The 20802-nt window shown below is 48.9% G+C and overlaps 1 protein-coding gene across 2 annotated transcripts in view; it reads right to left on the bottom strand.

Annotated features, from left to right (window-relative positions):
• PRKCQ (protein kinase C theta) overlaps nt 1-20802 on the bottom strand; it is a 55663-nt gene that overhangs the window by 15345 nt on the left and 19516 nt on the right. The window contains exons 3-11 of one of the 2 annotated variants that reach the window (XM_082238877.1): nt 20106-20305; nt 15986-16046; nt 13921-14083; nt 11565-11596; nt 9642-9727; nt 6737-6866; nt 4384-4493; nt 2984-3131; nt 1079-1239 (exon numbers count right to left, since the gene is read on the bottom strand). In XM_082238877.1, coding sequence (XP_082095003.1) covers nt 1079-1239; nt 2984-3131; nt 4384-4493; nt 6737-6866; nt 9642-9727; nt 11565-11596; nt 13921-14083; nt 15986-16046; nt 20106-20305 — 1091 coding nt within the window. The remainder of the gene's footprint in view (nt 1-1078; nt 1240-2983; nt 3132-4383; nt 4494-6736; nt 6867-9641; nt 9728-11564; nt 11597-13920; nt 14084-15985; nt 16047-20105; nt 20306-20802) is intronic. The other variant, XM_082238878.1, reaches the window with a different exon arrangement.

Below are 20802 nucleotides of genomic sequence, written 5' to 3'. Positions count from 1 at the left end.
TTCAGAGGCCGTGTGGTTGGGGCCGAAGGAAAAAGTGGGTGGAGCAACAGGTGTCAGTTTTATTGTGGATGCGGGTAGCACTGTGGGTTAAACCACAGAGCTTAGGACTTGCCGATCAGAAGGTCGGCGGTTCGAATCCCCACAACAAGGTGAGCTCCTGTTGCTCGGTCCCAGCTCCTGCCAACCTAGCATTTCGAAAGCACGTCAAAGTGCAAGTAGATAAATAGGTACCGCTCTGGTGGGAAGGTAAACAGCGTTTCGTGTGCTGCTCTGGTTCACCAGAAGCGGCTTAGTCATGCTGGCCACATGACCCGGAAGCTCTCTCCCTCGGCCAATAAAGCGAGATGAGAGCTGCAATCCCAGAGTCGGCCACGACTGGACCTAATGTTCAGGGGCCCCTTTACCTTTTTAAGTTACATGCAAGCTACGCAAAAGCCAGAGATTTCTGTGCACACATGTACACTCACACACCTCCTACCAGGCAAGCAAGAGACATTATCCCCGTTCTGGGACACATTCCAAACAGGTAAAAACACTTAAGGAGCGTGCAGACTATAGTCTTGAGGGCTGGGGAGAAGGGGTGTAGCCAGGGGAGGCAATATGACCTAGGAAGAGTCTCAAGAGCAAGAAGTGTGTGGATCGAGGTTCCCTGCTCTCGTTTAATGGTTAATACAACCCTGGTTTTCTGTTCTACTGTACAGTCATACCTCGGGTTACAGACGCTTCAGTTTGCATTTTTTTGGGTTACGGACCGCCGAAACCCGGAAATACCGGAACGGGTTACTTCTGGGTTTCGGCGGTCGTGCATGCGCAGAAGTGCTAAATCGCTCCTTGCGCATGCGCAGAAGTGCCGAATCACAACCTGCTCCTGTGCAAACGTGCCGCTGCAGGTTGCGGACGCTGCGGGTTGCGAACATGCATCCTGCATGGATCACATTCGCAACCCGAGCATCCACTGTACAGTAATCCATAAATTGCATGTGGTATTTTGTATTTAATTCAAGTAGGGCTTTGTTTTTGTAAGAAACACCAACACCAACAGTACATTGTGTCTCCTGCTCTCGCTTTCGCTCCTTACCTTGCCAAAGCTTCCTTTCCCCAACATTTTGTGCAAAACAAAATCATCTATGGTAAACTTCGCCAGCTGAGCAGGGAGGTCTTTCCTTGGTTCCAGTTCCACCGGGGAATCGGAACACGTGACGTCTTCCGCAGGGGATTCCCAGGAAACTCCCTGAGGCTCTGCAATGGATCCCAGTGGAGTTGTGTTAACTGAAAGAGCTCTCCCCATTGCAGTGACGAATCTTAACTGCTTGTGGGAACGCACACCATTGCACCTCTCTCCCCACCCAACGACCTACCATATTTTTCGCCCCATAGGACGCACCGCCCCATAGGACACACCTAGGTTTTTTGGGGGGGGGGGGAATAAAGAAAAAAAAATTATTCCCCCCCCCAGGCACGGGGCTGGCGCGGGGGAAGCCCAAGCTTCCTCCGACCCCAGCCCCCAGAACAGCCTGCTATCCGCAAGCCTAGGGAGCCGCGCCGGTCTCCCCAGGCTTGCGGACAGCTGTGCGAAGCCCGGGTGTGCTCTTCAGAGCGCCCGAGGCTTTGGAATGCAGGCAGCTCTGCGCAACCCTCCGGAGCCCGGCACGGCTTGGCGCCGGGCTCCAGAGAGTTGCGCAGAGCTTCCTGAAGCCTGTATTCGCCCCATAGGATGCCCCCACATTTCCCCTTCATTTTTGGAGGGGGAAAAGTGCGTCCTATAGGGCGAAAAATACGGTAATTTGTGGCGAAGTGTAACCCGGGACAGATGCAGCTGGGCTGGCTGGCTTAAGCCGCCTGAAACTCTCGTCTCTGTTTCTGGGACGCAGTCTTCTGTGGCTGTGGGATGGTGACTGTCTCTCAGCCTAAACCACTTCACAAGGTTGTTGTGAAGAATAGAATTTTATTCTTACGGTCACAGACCGGTTCCAGGTCAGGAAAATCATAAAACACAACAGGAATACATTGAATTGCAATTGGGTATAACAGAGACAATTTAGATATAGCGGCAGTTAAAATATATATATATTAAATCTTGATCACTAAAATATAACCTAAAATTATCATTTAAAACCTTAGTCATTGTTCCCTAAGTTTTATGGCAGTTGCACAGAATTTGGCCACCCTTAGCGTAATCTCTAGATCCTTGTCCTCTACCAGGAGTTTTAGACATTGAAGTTTGGACCCATTTGGAGATTTCTGTATAACAGGAGTGATAAATACCGAGCGTATATCCTTGTAGAAACGGCAGCGTAACAAGACATGAGAGACAGTTTCTACCTCCATCAAGCCGCAGGGGCAGACTCGTTCCACGTATGGTTTACCCTCGAATCTGCCCTGCAATAAGGCAGATGGCAGCACGTTGAATCTAGCGAGGGTAAATGGCCGTCTGCATTTGGGTATTTGTAATTTTGACAAATATTGTTGTGAAGATAAAAGGGGGAGGGGAAAAACTGTGTCCACCATCTTGAACACCTTGGAGGAAAGGTGGAACGTGAGTAACAATATTAATCTAAGGAGGATTCATTGTTTTCAGCGGAGCTTATTCCCAAGTAACTCTGTGCAGGAGTCATAGAGTTGGAAGGGCGATAACTGGGATGCGGGTGGCGCTGTGGGTTACACCACAGAGCCTAGGGCTTGCCGATCAGAAGATCAGCAGTTTGAATCCCCGCGGCGGGGTGAGCTCCCGTTGCTCGGTCCCTGCTCCTGCCAATCTAGCAGTTCAAAAGCACGTCAAAGTGCAAGTAGATAAATAGGTACCGCTCCGGTGGGAAGGCAAACGGCGTTTCCGTGCGCTGCTCTGGTTCGCCAGAAGCGGCTTACTCATGCTGGCCACATGACCTGGAAGCTGTACGCCGGCTCCCTCGGCCAGTAAAGCGAGATGAGCTCCGCAACCCCAGAGTCGGCCACAACTGGACCTAATGGTCAGGGGTCCCTTTACCTTTACTCAAACGATAAAGTACAGCACCTTTTTTCCCTGCTGGAGGTGCTGGCACAGGAGGAGCAGCAGGCGTCGGATCTTTGTCAGGGAAGACAATTTCCACAGGTCCTTCTCTCAAGATCTTCTCTGACTCCCGCAAGCTTCTAGCCTGCCTCATGGTAAAAATGAGTAAAGGAATGAATCACGTAGCATGCTTGCTGGACACTGTGCAAGTGTGGGATCTAGTATGGGGCACAAGATTGGAAACTAAAAAAAATAACAATCGATGGAGTTTATCCATAGATGACACCCTACAACCACGGAAAACACCCTACAACCAGAATGCAGGTCACACAGAGACACTTCTCAGCAACTTGTCAAAGAGTTGGGCTGGCCTTGGGGAGAAGATGAGTTTTTGCCCAATGAGGGAAAGATGACCTGGCCGGCACTTTCTTGATCTCCTGCCCTCAGGCAGAAAATATAGAAGCATGATTAGTCGCACCAACAGGGTAAAGAACAGCTTCTATCCATGGGTTGTTAGGCTGCTGAATGAAAAGATAACAACAGGGCAACTGACTTTTGGGTTTGGTGTGTGTGTGTCAGTAAACGAGGGGAATTAAGACTAAGAGAGCTGAGTGGGGGGCGCTTGTGTAACCTCACTGTATACAAGTTGTACAAGTGACAATAACGTATTTCATTTCATTTCATTTTAAAGGTGCCAGCTGTAAAATAATAATAATAAGAGCCTCTAGGATTGGGTCAATGGCCCATCTAGTCTAGCATTCTCACAGTAGCCCACTAGATGCCCATGGGAAAAAAGCAGAATATGAGCACAACAGCCACTCTGGTGGCTTCCGACAGCTGGTAGTATTGCTGCCTCTGACAGTGAAGGTAGGGCAGAGTCTCCATCATGGCGACCAGAAACATGGAGGAAACCTGCATGCAGGACCACCGAGAAAGCCCTAGTCAACGGACGTCTTTGTCACCTGATCGGTGCTGCCAGCAATCTCCAAATCATCTCTTTGGATTGCTTGCAAATCGACTTCAAATGGCTTGTTGTCACCAGCCGTCAGCTGATTGTTACCGGAAGCAAAGCCCTTTGACGTTTCTCCTGGCACCAATGAGCTGATTGGCAGCAAAGGGGCCGGCTTTGAAGTTGTCACTCGATGTCATAATGAGGTTGGCGTCAGATGATGGACAGGCTGGGCAGTCCCACCCACCTGCTAAAGTTGGACGGCAGGGGCAAGGGAGGAATCCAGCCCCCATTTCATCTGATACTTCAAACCAACTAAAATAAACTCACAGGGAGAATGGGACATCCTCTTTTGTAGAGGTGGCAAGTACAAAGAAATATACATAAGCCCCCAGCCTTCTGTGCATTTTTGCCCCAGAGGAGCCAAAGAACGACGCCGCTTGCCCACCTGCTGCCGGCTCTCGATCAGTTGCAGCGCTTCCGCCATGAGCTTCTGGTTGATGCCGCAGAGGTTTGCCACTTTGGCTTGGCACTTGTGGTGGACGTTCATGGCACAGGCTGCAAGGAAGGCATGGAGTCAACAGGTGAGGTTCTGGCAACGTTAAGAGAATCCAGTCCGCAGGTTAAGAACATTATAGGAGCCCGATGGGTCAGGCCAATGGTGCAATGAGTCCAGCCTCCTGGTCTTGCAGTGGCCACCCAGTGGGAAACCTTTGAGCAGGACCCAAGCCCAAGAGACCCTCTCCTCCTGCGGTTTCCACTAACTGGTAATGCAGAATCATGGAACTGTAGAGCTGGAAGGGACCCCAAGGGTCATCTAGTCCAACCCACTGCAATGCAGCAATCTCAACTCAAGCATCCATGACAGATGGCCACCCAACCTCTGCTTAAAAACCTGCAAGGAAGGAGAGTCTAGAACCTCTCAAGGGAGACCATTTGTGATGGCCTGGGACTCGGAGCCAGAGGAGTCTCAGTCCGCACCGGATCCTTTGCCTCGGGCATCATCTGAACCAAGTCTGGGGCCTGATCCTGAAGAGTCCCAGTCTGCACAGGTTCCCCTGCAACAAACACCAGCTGGGCCGAGTCAGGGGCCTGAGCCTGACTCCAGATGCGGGGATTACCTCGTTGCCTCCAGCTGGGCCATCACTTACAGCTGCTCCACTACCGGTTGGGTCAGGGGAGGCTGAGGTGGCCTCTGGGTCTAGTAACACACCAACATCTCCCGAGCTGCAGAGAGTAAGGTCTGAGAGAAGGAGAGACCTGAGTACTCGCAGGAGGAGTGCTCACCTTCGGGCAAAACAGGGAGGTGAGTCTCCGGGGGATCAGGACCGGCTGTTACCCCAACAAAGATAAAAGGCTGTCGGACCCTGCCCCAGGTTGCGGGAGCAACAATGCCATATGTTAGATCCTGCCTGAGATCCCATACCTGTCCTTGCCTGGTTTGCTGCCTCGTGTCCTGCCTTGGCCCTGTCGGACTGACTCCCAGTGGAACCTTCGGATTCTGGACCGCGTTTCATGGGTTACCCCCGGGCCCAGCACACCATTCCACTGTCAAACAGCTCTTTCTTTTTCATCCAGCACACAGTTAAACTATGGATTATGATAACTATGGTTATCAATGACCTGATCCTGCTGCCAGCCTTTACCTAAATGTTCTCTGTAGGTCTGTAGGAAGGCAGGCTCAGCTCTGGTCCTCCCCACTGAGAACTGTACCATCAGAAGAATGATTCCTACCTCCTCCTATCTCCCTCTGCTGTTTCCCCTTCTGTTACAAACAGGGGTGGAAAATCTGTCATGGAATCTTAGAATTGTAGAGTTGGAAGGGACGCGGGTGGTGCTGTGGGTTAAACCACAGAGCCTAGGACTTGCTGATCAGAAGGTTGGCGGTTTGAATCCCCGCGACGGGGTGAGCTCCTGTTGCTCGCTCCCTGCTCCTGCCAACCTAGCAGTTTGAAAGCACCTCAAAGTGCAAGTAGATAAATAGGTACCACTCCGGCGGGAAGGTAAACGGCATTTCCGTGCGCTGCTCTGGTTCGCCACAAGCGGCTTAGTCATGCTGGCCACATGACCCGGAAGCTGTCTGCCGGCTCCCTCGGCCAATAAAGCGAGATGAGCGCCGCAACCCCAGAGTCGGTCACGACTGGACTTAATGGTCAGGGGTCCCTTTACCTTTACCTTTAAGGGACCATGAGGGGCATGTGGTCCAGCCCTCTTGCAATGCAGGGATCTCAACTAAAGCATCCATGACAGATCGCCGTCCAACCTCTGCTTAGAAGCCTCCAAGGGAGATTCCACATCCTCTCAAGGGAGTCTCTTCCTCTGTCAAACAGCTCTTACCCTCAGAACATTCTTCCTGTTCTTTAGTCGGAATCTCCTTTCTTGTAACTTGAAGCCACTTGTTTGAGTCCTACCCTCCAGAGCAGGAGAAAACAAGCATGCTCCCTCTTCCATGTGACAGCCCTTGAGATATTTGAAGATTGCTATGCTATCTCCTCTCAGTCTCCTCTTTTCCGGGCTAAACAAACTCAGCTCCTTCAACCATTCCTCATAATAATAATAATACAGTCGTGCCTCATGTTACGTTTGCTTCATGATACGGTTTTTTCAGGTTGTGACCCGGAAGTACCGGAAAGGGGTTACTGCCAGGTTTCGCCACTCGTGCATGCGCAGAAGCACAAAATGATGTCATGCGCATGCGCAGAAGTGGCGAATCGCAACCCGCACATGCGCAGACGCACCGCTGTGGGTTGCGTTCTATTTATGTTATATTTGTAGATCTATAGCTGAGTCCCTGGACTTACCATCGCATTTCAAACCCTGCCGCGCCAGACCCCAGAGCAGAGTGCCGCAGTGATCGCAGAACGTTGGGCTTTTGTAATTGTAGACCTTAAATCGGTGGGGCATGTCAATCTTAAACCTCTCTTTGTGGAACTGCAAAAGTGAGTGAGAGAAAGCGAGAGAGGACGAGGTCAGAGGACGCACATGGCCTGCTTCTGGTGTTGCAAATACATACAAAACTGAAGGGGTTCAAGCCTTTAAACAGTTCCTCTTTCGCAAATACAAACAGTTCCAGTGCAAATGAATTGAACAAGGAATTATAAACAATGTCATGGGTTCTGCCGTGACTGTAATCAAATGTTGTCCCTCACTTTCACTGTTATGTACTGAAGTTCTCACCCTGGGCCAGCAGGGGGATACTCTAGATAGTTATACAAATAAGGGATTGAAAGTGACGTTCAGTGATTGGATAGTTTTAGAAAATTGTTACAGTTACGTTGTAAGGTAAAGGTAAAGGTACCCCTGCCCGAACGGGCCAGTCTTGCCAGACTCTGGGGTTTGTGCGCCCATCTCACATCTATTGGCCGGGGGCCAGCGCTGTCCGGAGACACTTCCGGGTCACGTGGCCAGCGTGACAACGCTGCTCTGGCGAGCCAGAGCCGCACACGGAACGCCGTTTACCTTCCCGCTGGTAAGCGGTACCTATTTATCTACTTGCCCCCGGGGGTGCTTTCGAACTGCTAGGTTGGCAGGCGCTGGGACCGAGCAGCGGGAGCGCACCCCGCCGCGGGGATTCGAACCGCCGACCTTTCGATCGGCAAGCCCTAGGCGCTGAGGCTTTAGCCCACAGCGCCACCCGCGTCCCTACAAGTTACGTTGTAGTTGAGCTCTATATAAGCAGGCTGGCTGAACCCTTCAGTTCAGTTCTGTTCTGGCCTGTGAATAAGCAAGAGCTGTTTGAAGAATCGCTGTGTCGTCTGATATGTTCACCCACAACTTAACATTCACAATAGACCAGGAAAGCTGTGGACATCCAGATGTGGCCAGACTCCAGCTCCCATCAGCCTCAGTCAACATGGCAAATTGTCAGGGAAATGAGAACTGCTGTCCAGCAACATCTGGAGGTTCACTCTCTCTGCTGTATACAAATATTTTATCCAGCTTGCCTGCGAAGTAGGTCATTTTGGAGCAGAAGAGGAAGGACGACATCTAGCCCAAGGCAACTCACGGAGGCAATGGCATCATGAGAGCCAACAGGACTTACCGCATTTTTCGCCCCATAAGACGCACTTTTTCCCATCCAAAAATGAAGGGGAAATCGGGGTGCGTCTTATGGGGCGAATGCCTGCAAGCCTCGCGCGCCCGGCAGGAGGTCCCACCGGGTGCGCGAGGCTTGGGGCGGCAGCCTGTCGCCCGAAGCACGGGGAGCCCTCCGGAGGGCTCCCCCTGCTTCGGGCGAGTGTCTGCAAGCCTCGCGCACCCGGCAGGAGGTCCCACCGGGTGCGCAAGGCTTGGGGCGGCAGCGGACTGCTTGCGCGCACCTAGAAGCTTGGGGCGTGTTGAGCTCAGCACGCCCCAAGCTCCTGGTGTAGCGCAGCGATCCGCTAGCCCTGGGAGAGCCCTGCGGCTCTCCCAAGGCTAGCAGACTGCTTGCGCGCACCTAGAAGCTTGGGGCGCGCTGAGCTCAGCACGCCCCAAGCTTCTGGTGTAGCGCAGGGGTCCGCTAGCCCTGGGAGAACCCCGCGGCTCTCCCAAGGCTAGCGGACTGCTTGCGCGCACCTAGAAGCTTGGGGCGCGCTGAGCTCAGCACGCCCCAAGCTCCTGGTGTAGCGCAGCGATCCGCTAGCCCTGGGAGAGCCCCGCGGCTCTCCCAGGGCTAGCGGACTACTTGCCGGCACGCAGAAGCTTGGGGCGCGCTGACCTCAGCTCGCCCCAAGCTTCTGGATTAGCGCAGGGGTCCGCTAGCCCTGGGAGAGGCGCCCGGCTCTCCCACGCTAGCGGATACCTTACCAGCACGCAGAAGCTTGGGGCGCGCTGAGCTCCGCACACCCCAAGCTCCTGGTGTAGCGCAGCGCACCTGGGGGGGGGGAATAAAATTTTTTTCCTTTATTTCCCCCCCAAAAAACTAGGTGCGTCTTATGGGCCGGTGCGTCTTATGGGGCGAAAAATACGGTAGGTCAGGATAGGTGAGTTCAGACCCCATTCAGCCGTGGCATCAGTGCCGGCTCTGTCATTAGGCAGAGTGAGGCAACAGCATCAGGTGGTCAATTTTGGATGTCACAAAAATATAGCAAATTGTTGCAGTTATTAGCATTGCATTTCTTAGTGCTGCTGGGAGGGCGAGAGATGCTGGTGGGATTTTCTGTCTCTGCTGCCAAAGTAAGTTTGCTGGCCTTAGGGACGACGCACTTGGACTGCAACAGGGGATCCCATTTTCTAATCTGCCCCAGTCAGCAAAAATTCTGGAGCCGTTCTTTTCCCTTGTGTAGGGTTCAAAAAGTAAAATTCCTGACAGACGCCCACAGAGTTGTTGAGATTTTTTGCACCATGCATACGGAATTCGCTTAAATTCCTCGCAGACGCCATGTTTACACCTCGTGTGACTGTGTAGTCCCATTTGTGTCCGCCTAGCCTACTTCACAGGGTTGTTGTGAAGAAAAGAGATTGGCAGAGGGCACCAAATCTATCTGCACGTCTCTACCTAACAACCCTTGTGACCTTGAGGTCCATGATTTTCTCCAATCCTTTTTTTGTTTTTAATGAGGAAAGGTGTTTTCAAACTCTTGGCAACCGGTGTGTTGTCAACTGATTCACAAAAAAACCTTCATTCGGATACACACCGCCCTCAACCGATTCACAAGAAGTTTCATTCAGATACATGCCACCTTCAGCTGATTCACAAAAAGGAACTTCATTCAGAATACATACCATGGTTTCTCTGCTGTTGATGGCTGATCCTGTACACTTTGCTATTACTTTGTCAATGCACTTCTTGTGAATGGCAGCATTGCATTCTGGGAAGGGAAAACAAACCATATAAAGCATTGTTGAAGGGCCACAAGAAGTAAGAGATGCATTTTAAATAAAAGGACACATTCTACTCATGTAAAAACACGCTGATTCCTGGACTGTCCATGGGCTGGATTTAGAAGGCGATTGGGCCAGATCCGGCCCACGGGCTTTAGGTTGCCTACTCCTGTTATAACCTAATCCTTCACAGGTTTGTTTAATTCCGTTTTCAAGCCACAAGCAATAAGAGAAATATTGCAAATATTGCAAATACAGTATTGGATGTTAGAATAATATTAACAACAACAACAATTTATTTCTATCCTGCCCATCTTGCTGGGTTTCCCCAGCCACTCTGGGTGGCTCCCAATAGAATATTTAAAATACGATAAAACATCAAACATTAAAAACTTCCCAATACAGGGCTGCCTTCAGATGTCTTCTAAAAGTCAGTTGTTTTTTTCCTTGACATCTGAAGGGAAGGTGTTTGCGCAGGGCGGGCGCCACTACCGAGAAGGCCCTCTTCCTGGTTCCCTGTAACCTCACTTCTCACAGGGAGGGAACCACCAGAAGGCCCTCGGAGCTGGACCTCAGTGTGTGGGCTGAACGATGGGGGTGGAGATGCTCCTTCAGGTATACTGGACCGAGGCTGTTTAGGGCTTTCAAGGTCAGCACCAGCACTTTGAATTGTGCTCAGAAACATACTGGGAGCCAATGTACATTCTTAAAGAGAGGGCATGGACCTTTCCTGTGTGGGAATAAGCCAGCATAGGACTGCTTCCTGACTGGGTGGAGCAAATTGCAAAAGTTCCAGAGCCAATGGGAAAGTGGCACATCCCCTCGATTTTGGCTTATCACTTGGCGATTTTGCACTTTCCTCGGAGACCCTAAGGAAAAGGTGAAATCCCTAAATACAGGGGTCTGCAACCTTTAAGACAAAAAGAGCCACTTGGACCCGTTTCCGAAGAAAAAACAACTGGGAACCGCAAAACCATTGCGACATTTAAAACAAATATATCTCCGGAGCCACGATCTGACAGCGGGCGGGAAGGTGACGTGGGGACGGTGCGTGACTAATGCACGCACAGCCCCCATGCGACGTCACAGCCAGTACAGCGCTCGCCACAGTGGGGAGTGTCGGGGCGCACAATGCGCCCCCTCCCCTCACTAGTATCCGCCCCGGAGCCGCGGCAAAGGTGTAAAAGAGCCACATGCGGCTCCGGAGCCGCAGGTTGCAGACCCCTGCCCTAAAATATCAGACCTGGAGACTCAGCCAGAATCTGCTGCACAGAAGGAATATACCTGCATGTAGCTTCTATCTGCTCCCCGCTGTTTTTTAGGATTGAATTTAACAAAACATAGGCTGTGTAGCTTAAAGCATGCCCAGACTGTTCTTTGTCTCAATTCCGATTGAAGCTGGTTCGTGGGAAAACCCATCAAAATGCAGAATTTCATGAGAAATTACAGGAGAGATCCAGCATAAGTTTGGACCGCTTCTCAAAAGAGTTGAAATGGGAGTGTGTTGACCCACAACCCAGCCAGAAATTAGGCACTTTTCAGCTGTAACGCTATGCCTTATGACCTGGGCGTAAGTCCCACTGATCTCAATTTGCCTTACTTCAGAGTAGACCAATAGAGAATGTTGTCATTAATTCCTACTGTAGTCTGTGAGAGGTGACATGGCTCTTGTAGGTCACATTTACACATGCGCTCTTTGTTTCCACGGCTGGCTTGCTAATTTTTTTTTAAGCATTCTCGGTTTTCTTCGGGGTGGCGCACAAGAAATACTGCAGTTTCTATTTTGGCAGTTGTAAATAACGCGATATGCTAAAAGTTTCTTACGTCTGCACTGGTAACCTTGCTTGTTAAGACCCCTGAAACATAGAAAGGAGAGAATCTGGAGTAAGGATAACGTTCGTCATATATATTTGAGAAGAATGACTTTAAAGCAAAATAAATGCCGTGTGTTGGGATCTGGGCCCAGGAAGGCTAGGCTCCTCGCTCAAGTGAATGAAGGAATGAATGTTTATTATTACAGCCAAACAGCCAGCATACTAAAACCAGAATTGCTGTGTAGTTCTTTACAAAAACGATAAAGACGATCAGAGTGGAATTTAACAATCAATATACTAATTAAATAGACTTAAGAACTCCATTTGAGAAATAATAGAATAAGAAGATTTAACTATAAGCTGTAATGATTTATGACTGTTTGTGCCGCTGTGTAATCTCTTGCTTTCTTTGACTTATGGCTATTGCACAAAACGTATCTGCTGTACATTTCTAGTGACATCTGGATTCTGGTTGGACAGAATCCTCCCTGGTACTTTTCATACAAGAAGGGTCACGAGAGAGGCTCTGAGATCTGTATAAAATCTACAATGGAATAGAACGTGGCCCACCGTTTTTATCTGACCGCTCTTACATGGGCAGACCCCTTCGCCATAAGGAATCTTTCTGTATCTGCCTTCCAACAGTGCAGGTGGGAAGACATGGAATTTAGCTTGCGTAAATGTCTTTCTGAATTTGGGGGGGTGGTCAAATTTCCTCAAATAAGTGGTGTCAGCTGGATAAGGACTGGAGAAAACTGAAGCCACTATTAGTACGATAGCAATGTGTTCAAGGTAGAAGCAGGACATTAAATATGTCTGCATTTAGAACATGCAAGTTTCTTTTAAAAAATGCAAAGATAATCTGTTGGGGGAGAGAATCAAAGCAAGCATGGAGTAGAAATTTAGCCCTTTTCTCTTCTGCTATGGTTCTGAGGAAAATCCCTCCTTTTAAGGTGATTTTTGCGCTCTCTCTCACACACACTCTCTTTCTCCCATCAATCCTCCTTTGGGCCCAAAGGGGAGGAAATCCCCCTGCAGCGGATGCTATTCAAATTTTCAAAAATACATGTTAAATTCATAGGTGTTGTTTGCCTCCAACAGCTATTTGAGGTTGCATCATTTGTATATAGGGGGCTGGGTAGGGTTTTGAATTCACATTGAGGAATGGTTCGCAGTGGCCCTTCCGGTAAGAGGGTTCTGTTGTAATATATACAGTTACTGATTCACAATTGCACGCATGAAAGGGTTAACCTGAGCCATGAGTTCGTTACCAGAGTGGGTGTGGCTAAGTAGGCACTCAGCAGCCTCTGCTCTCCCCACCCCCTACTCTGCTTCTCAGTCTTTTTCTCTTTGTGCTTCCTGGAACAAGCAAAGAAGGAGCCATGTGGCTTTGGCTCCCAGCTCAGTTGTTCCTCCAAGTGAACCGAATCTCTCCAAAATGGAGATTTTAAAGCCTGCATCTTTGGCAACTCAAAGACTGTATGATCTTTTTTTAAAAAAAGAAAGCAAGTACAGTGGTGCCCCGCAAGACGAATGCCTTGCAAGACGGAAAACTTGCTAGACGAAGAGTTTTCCGTTTTGGAGGTGCTTCGCAAAACGAATTTCCTATGGGCTTGCTTCGCAAGACGACAATGTCTTGCGAGTTCCTGCTGGTTTTCCCCTCCCCCCTTTTTCTAAGCCGCTTATCAGCTGATCCGATCAGCAGATAAGCCGCTAAAAGCCACTAAAAGCCGCTAAAAGCTGCTAAAAGCCGCTAATAGCGCTAATCCGTCAATGGGCTCGCTTCGCAAGACGAAAAAACCGCTAGACGAAGAGAATCACAGAACGGATTCTTTTCGTCTTGCGGGGCACCACTGTACTTTTCTTTTTAAGTCATTCTAAACCCCTTTTCATATTCGTCTTACTGCCAATTGATGGAGACTACTTTGCTGTAATGTCTGGAAGCACTGAGTAAAACATCCACTTAATTTGCAAGATTTAGTATTTTCATAGGGAACATTTGTTTAAGGTAGATGAGGGCAGATGCAAATTTAACCAAGTTTTAATGTCCTTGGAGCAATTGCCATTGTGTATAATTTTGCTGCGAGAGAATAAGAGATCTCTCTTCCAAACCCCTCCCTCTCCATCAGAGAAGCAGCAAGTTGCCCCTTCCCCACTAGACAATCTTCCTCACATTGGTGCTTTACAGATGTTTTGGACTACAATTCCCATCAGCCACAGCAAGCACAACTGGCAAAGGCTAGTCTAGGGCCATTCAGACTGGGGCCTGATGGGAGTTGTAGTCCCAAAAACTTGGGCATCAGGTTGGGGGAAGAAGACTGCCATGGGAATAGATCAAGGAAGGGAGGGGAAGCCATGTGTCATACCAGACGAACTCGTGGCAAACGGAACAGAACGTGGGCTGGGGGAAGAAGGTAGCAGTGAACTCGTGACACTTGACATTGTGGATCTTGGCTTGCTTGATGGCGCCTCTGCGTTGGTGCAGAGAGAAAAACCCTTCCTTTTCACAGTCAATAAACTCTGGATCATCTGGGTGAGAGAAAGAGAGAGATGCTTGGTTATTCTCATGACGAATTCCTGCGGTCTGCCCCTAGAAGCTAAAATAACATATATTTAAATCAGCTCGAAAAGGCGTCAGCTTTAAAAATAAACAGCAGGGCAGACTTCCTAAAACAACTCAGAGAGCTGAGTCACACAACCAAGAGAAGTGAGTGGTTGGTGCATATATTTGTGGACTGCCTGGGGGTATGGGGGTGTCATATGCCTGAATGCTGGCCCCATGGGGGGGGAATTCCATGTCTTTGGAAAGCTAGCAGATCAGAGCAGGGTTCTCATCTACATTTGTCCTTGATCTGATAGATTTTGATGTGCAAGGAGGACTGACACAAGGTCCTCTCCCAGCCTGAAGTGGTACCTGTTAAATTGTGGGTGAACATATCAGACGACACAGCGATTCTTCAAACAGCTCTTGTTTATTCAAAGGCCAGAACAGAACTGAACTGAAGGGTTCAGTCAGCCTGCTTATATAGAGCTCCAGTACAACGTTACTGCAACAACTTTCTAAAACTATCCAATCACTGAACATCACTTTCAATCCCTTATTTGCATAACTATCTACAGTATCCCCCTGCTGGCCCAGGGTGAGAACTTCAGTACATAACAGTGCCCTCCAGCAGAAGTAACATGGCTGTAATTTTGGCTCTCATCAAATGTCGGGCATCTCCTGTAAAGACCCCTACCCCAAATGAAAGAAGCATAGGAATAGCCCTCCTGAATCGGGGCAATTGCTTGTCTGGTCTAGCACTCTGTTCTTACACTAGCCAACCAGATGCTACAAGCAGGAAGTGATGACAAAATTGGGGACTGAACCAGAAAAAAGGTGTCCTGCTACTCAGCTAAAGCTCTTTACACCCACTCTTTGAATTGGGAGGAAAACAGGACCTTTCTGCCAGTGTGGTGTAGTGGTTAAGAGCGGTGGACTCATAATCTAGTGAACTGGGTTTGATTCCCCGCTCCTCCACCTGCAGCTGCTGGGTGACCTTGGGGTAGTCACACTTCTCTGAAGTCTCTCAGCCTCACTCACCTCACAGAGTGTTTGTTGTGGGGGAGGAAGGGAAAAGGAGCTTGTTAGCCGCTTTGAGACTCCTTCGGGTAGTGATAAAGCGGGATATCAAATCCAAATGTAAATTGCAGGGGCGTGGGGTGTGTGACTCCAATTTGGGACTGTAACAAAAAGACAAGGCTGCTCCTACCCAGGATCCAAATCTGGAGTGGACCAGCTGAGCTTGCAATTTACTGTAGTTTTTTTTAAAACAAAACAGTGAACACACAATTGCCCATTAACTGTTTCTCAAGAATCCACCCCGATTTGCTCGTACAAAGTTTGTAGGGTGTTTTTGGAAAATGTTGGCTATTTATTGTGCATTCGTTCTGATTTGCTCGCAGGGTGGTTAGACCACCTTGCATCCAGCAAGCTATATACTTTCCAATCTATTTTCCAGTCACTTTCCTTCTCAGGAAGCTGGTTTGTTACACGAAAGCACCAAACCAACTTCAATTGCACAAACTGAAATTCACCAGGATGTGACTGAATTCTGTCCGAAAGCAATGAGTCCAAAAGTGGCACAGGGTTTGTCCTGAGTGATGAAAGACAGCAAATGACGCTCACGCATGTGTGAATCAGTCCTTTGGGTGTCACAAATCCCAATATGTTGCCATAATAGCACCAGCCATTAAACTGGTCCCTGAGCAGTTTAAGAATTTCAGTATTTTGAGGCTTTGCTGTGTTTCTTTATGTAAAAGTATTTATCGCTCTGCGTTGGGATTTTGTACATTTTGAAATTACCATGTCCCAACCTGAGCTTTCAGGGTGGGGAAATCCGCAGCGAAAATAACTGAATATGTTGTAGCAATAATATGACCATCACTTGCCAGTAGTTTCCAGGAAGTATCTTGCATTCATTAACATTCTGCCTTGTGGCTTCAGTTCTAGCTAAAAATAAAATAAAATAAAGGAAGGCAAGTTAAAAATAGCTTTTGTTTTTTGTTTAAAAAGGAAGAGTGAGCGACAAAACAGCCAGGGAGTGACCATTGCATTAAAAGCCATAACGGAAAGATCTTGCAATCATCTTGTGATCCACAGTAAAAATTTAATAAATAAATAAATGTATTAAAGTATTTATTTATTATGAAAGGAGGTTGAGAACACTTGACATTGGTTAACAGAAATACAGTCATACCTCAGGTTAAAGACGTTTCGGGTTAAATCTTTTCATGTTGCGTACCACGGCGACCCGGATGTACAGTGGTACCTCAGGTTAAGTACTTAATTCGTTCTGGAGGTCCTTACTTAACCTGAATCTGTTCTTAACCTGAAGCACCACTTTAGCTAATGGCGCCTCCTGCTGCCGCCACGCCGCCAGAGCACGATTTCTGTTCTCATCCTGAAGCAACATTCTTAACATGAAGCACTATTTCTGGGTTAGCGGAGTCTGTAACCTGAAGCATATGTAACCTGAAGCGAATGTAACCCGAGGTACCACTGTACCGGAAAGGGTTACTTCCGGGTTTCGGCACTCGCACATGTGCAGACACTCAAAATGATGTCACGCGCATGCGCAGAAGCGGCAAATCGCGACCCGCGCATGCGCAGACGCGCAGATGCAGGTTACGTTCTGCTCAGGTTGTGAACGGGGCTCCGGAACGGATCCTGTTCACAACCAGAGGTACCACTGTAATCCTTTGCTTGTCCTCCTGGATGAAAATACAAGAACTTTGCTGGATCAGACCTATGGCCCATCTAGCCCAGTGTCCTGTTCTCAAAGCGGTCAGCCAGTTGCCTGTGGGAAACCTTCAAGGAGGACCGAAGCACAGGAACACACTCTTATGCAGTGGTGTAGTGGGAAAAGGGGTGGTTGCCCCAGGCCCAAAATTGCTAGGGGGCACAAAATTTCAAACACCCAGTGCCGCCTCCGTCGCTGGGCTCCATTGAAATGGCTTTTCCATGCGAACCATGAAGTGACCTCTCTAGACAATGGAACAACTCTTCTCATCTCATCTCTGTGGCTGCAGTGGATGGCGCCATTAGGCAGTTGAATGTGCGTGTGTACTCCATCCGTTTCCTTGCTTCCACACAGCCCCGGGTACTGGCAACCCACGCTACACCACTGGTCCGTCCTGCTGTTTTTAGCAACTGGTATTCAGAAACATTGCTGCCTTCCTGTGATGGCCTGGGATTCGGACTTGGAGGCTGAACCTGAGGAATCCCAGCCTGCACAGCAGTCCCCGCCTCCAGAACCAGCTGAGCCGGGGCTGGGGCTTGAGCCTGAAGGGTCCTCACCTGTGCTGGATCCTCAGATGCAGGCATCAGCTGAGTCTGCTCTGGATCCTGAGGTGAGGGAGGACCCATTGCCTGCAGGTGCTCCACTCTCAGCCCCGTCAGGGGAAACTGAGGTTGCCTCTGGGTCCGGTAACCCTCCAGCCTCTCCTGAGCTGCAGAGGCTCAGGGCAGAGAGGCAGAGGGAACTAGGTTCCCGCAGGAGGAGTGCTCACCTGCAGGCCAGGAGAGGCGAGTCACCTGCCTCGGGGCAGATAAAAGCCAGTCAGCCCCAGTCCCAGGTTGCGGGAGCAACGTTGTTGCTAGCCGGTTCCTGCCTGTACCCTGTCCTGCTCTTCTGCCAGAGTTCCTGACCCCACCTGACTCCCTACCTTGGACCCAGCTACAGCTTTGATGGACAGCCTCCATACCGCACCCTCGACCTTGGATCGGACTCGGACCTCGCCGCACGGATAACCCTTGGGACCAGCGCACTTCCAAAGTGGAGGCAGAGTTTGCCATCATGGCTCATTGCCATCGATAGCCCACAAATTCATAGAATCATAGAGTTGGAAGAGCCCACAAGGGCCATCGAGTCCAACCCCCTGCCAAGCAGGAAACACCATCAGAGCACTCCTGACATATGGTTGTCAAGCCTCTGCTTAAAGACCTCCAAAGTAGGAGACTCCACCACACTCCTTGGCAGCAAATTCCACTGTCGAACAGCTCTTACCGTCAGGAAGTTCTTCCTAATGTTTAGGTGGAATCTTCTTTCTTGTAGTTTGGATCCATTGCTCCGTGTCCGCTTCTCTGGAGCAGCAGAAAACAACCTTTCTCCCTCCTCTATGTGACATCCATTTATATATTTGAACATGGCTATCATATCACCCCTTAATCTCCTTTTCTCCAGGCTAAACATGCCCAGCTCCCTTAGCCGTTCCTCATAAGCATCGTTTCCAGGCCTTTGACCATTTTGGTTGCCCTCCTCTGGACACGTTCCAGTTTGTCAGTGTCCTTCTTGAACTGTGGTGCCCAGAACTGGACACAGTACTCCGGGTGAGGTCTGTCCAGAGCAGAATACAGTGGCACTATTACTTCCCTTGATCTAGATGCTATACTCCTATTGATGCAGCCCAGAATTGCATTGGCTTTTTTAGCTGCCGCGTCACATTGTTGGCTCATGTCAAGTTCAGCTAAACCTCTTCTAAAGTCATCTAAATAGGGGACCATTTGGGTCACCCCTTTTCTGAACCTGCCCCAACTCTGCAACGGGATTGCACTGTGCAGTTCAGACCTAGGCATTCTGCACCCTTTCCTGCCTTTATCATTCAGTCTGGTGATCACAAATGTAAGAAGGTCAATACGTCACCGATCCTCAGAAATGTTGTACTGCATCCCCAGCAATAATGTTTTACACAAGTGCATTTCAAAAGCTTCCAGGATAGTTGCATCATGATCTATACAGTTCTCTACATTTCTTCATTAAGCTTTCCATTACATTTTTGGAGAAAAATCCCTGGTGAGGCATGAACGAATTCAAGCTCAAGTCAGTTTTATTACTGCCAATTATTCTTCCTGCCCAAAGGGGATTTTTTAAAAAAAAAATCTAAGCAAAGTCTATTAGAAGAGTGTCCTTCAGACTGAGCAAATTCACAGCAGGCTTATTGAAACCAAGTGTTTCAATTCTGCAGGAACTGGCAACTCCCATTGACTGTAGATGGCTTTTAAGGAAAAGAGTCTCCATGAATTAGCTCAGTGGTAGAGCATCTCTCTAAAGGACGTGGGTGGCGCTGTGGGTTAAACCACAAAGCCTAGGACTTGCCAATCAGAAGGTCGGCGGTTCGAATCCCCGCAACGGGGTGAGCTCCCATTGCACGGTCCCTTCTCCTGCCAACCTAGCAGTTCGAAAGCACATCAAAATGCAAGTAGATAAATAGGTACCGCTCCGGCGGGAAGGTAAACGGCGTTTCCGTGCGCTACTCTGGTTCGCCAGAAGTGGCTTAGTCATGCTGGCCACATGACCCGGAAGCTGTACACCGGTTCCCTCGGCCAATAAAGCGAGATGAGCGCCGCAACCCCAGAGTCGGCCACGACTGGACCTAATGGTCAGGGGTCCCTTTACCCTTTACCTTACATTCTGCATGGACTGCTTACATGGCAACATGTGCAAAGGGCTTGAGATATCTATTTTATTTTTTTTATAAGATATTTATTAAAAATTTTAAGATATTACAGTAAAAATGAAAAAATACAAGAAAAAATACAAAATAAAAACAGTTAAAAAACACCTTAATTTTCCGTTGCATATTTTTCTTACACTTATTTCCCCAGACCTCCTCATACCTCCCTTTTTTGTATTCCACTTCACTTTGTTAGTTCAGCAAATCCTTGCCATTAAGCTTTTACCCATTTATAAACCTTTTTTTTTCATGTCTCTTAAAGCATTGCAGCTGGAAACCACTTAATTTCTATCCAACATCATTCTAACATTCATTAATTTTACAATATTTCTGTAAATAGTCTTTGAATTTCTTCCAATCTTCTTTCACCGAGGGCTTGAGATATCTATTAGGTCCATAAATTACCATATAGCATATATTCAACACAAAAAACAGTAACAATTTGTTGTTGACAAAGGACAGCTGGAGATAGAAAGGGCCGCATTACCTTCAGCAGCTTAGGGCCTCATCAAACCTAAATCCAGCTCTGCAAGTGAGCAACGGCTCCGGCACTTACCCAAATTTCTGATTTCCCATTCTTCTTTTTGCACTTCTCTGCAACCAAATTGAGTTCCACCGTCGTTTCTGCGACCATTTCCGCACTCTTGTCCTTCACAACGATGTGCATTATGCGGCCCCTGTGGATGTGAGCATCAAAAGTGCTGTTCCAAGGTGGGTACATGGTGGGCTTCTTCTGGACGTAGGACTGGCCGTTCTCTAGGGTCAAAAGGATTTATTTGAATAGTTGCATCTCATCCAGAGCAAAGACTTCCCCCTCTGCCCCTACTTAAAAATGGGAAGCGTAATGCTGGTGGTCAACAAAAGAGGTTCAAAGACTCTCTCAAGGCAAATGTAGTAGAAACACCGACAACTGGGAAACACTGGCCTGCGAGCGCTCCAGTTGGAGAACAGCCTTTACCAAAGGTGTCATGGGCTTTGAAGATGCCCGAACTCAGGACAAAAGGGAGAAACTAATCCAGAATGTGGCAGCTAGACTGGTGACTGGGAGCAGCTGCTGAGACCACATAACACCGGTCTTGAAAGACCTACATTGGCTCCCAGTACATTTCCGAGCACAATTCAAAGTGTTGGTGCTGACCTTTAAAGCCCCAAACGGCCTTGGTCCAGTATACCTGAAGGAGTGTCTTCACCCCCATCGTTCTGCCCGGACACTGAGGTCCAGCGCCGAGGGCCTTCTGCCAGTTCCCTCACTG

This window comes from Podarcis vaucheri, assembly GCF_965113315.1.
Source record: "Podarcis vaucheri genome assembly, chromosome: 10".
In the NCBI taxonomy this organism is placed as follows: Eukaryota; Metazoa; Chordata; class Lepidosauria; order Squamata; family Lacertidae; genus Podarcis; species Podarcis vaucheri.
Note: the sequence above shows the minus strand (reverse complement) of the source record. Positions and strands in the feature narration are given on the sequence as shown.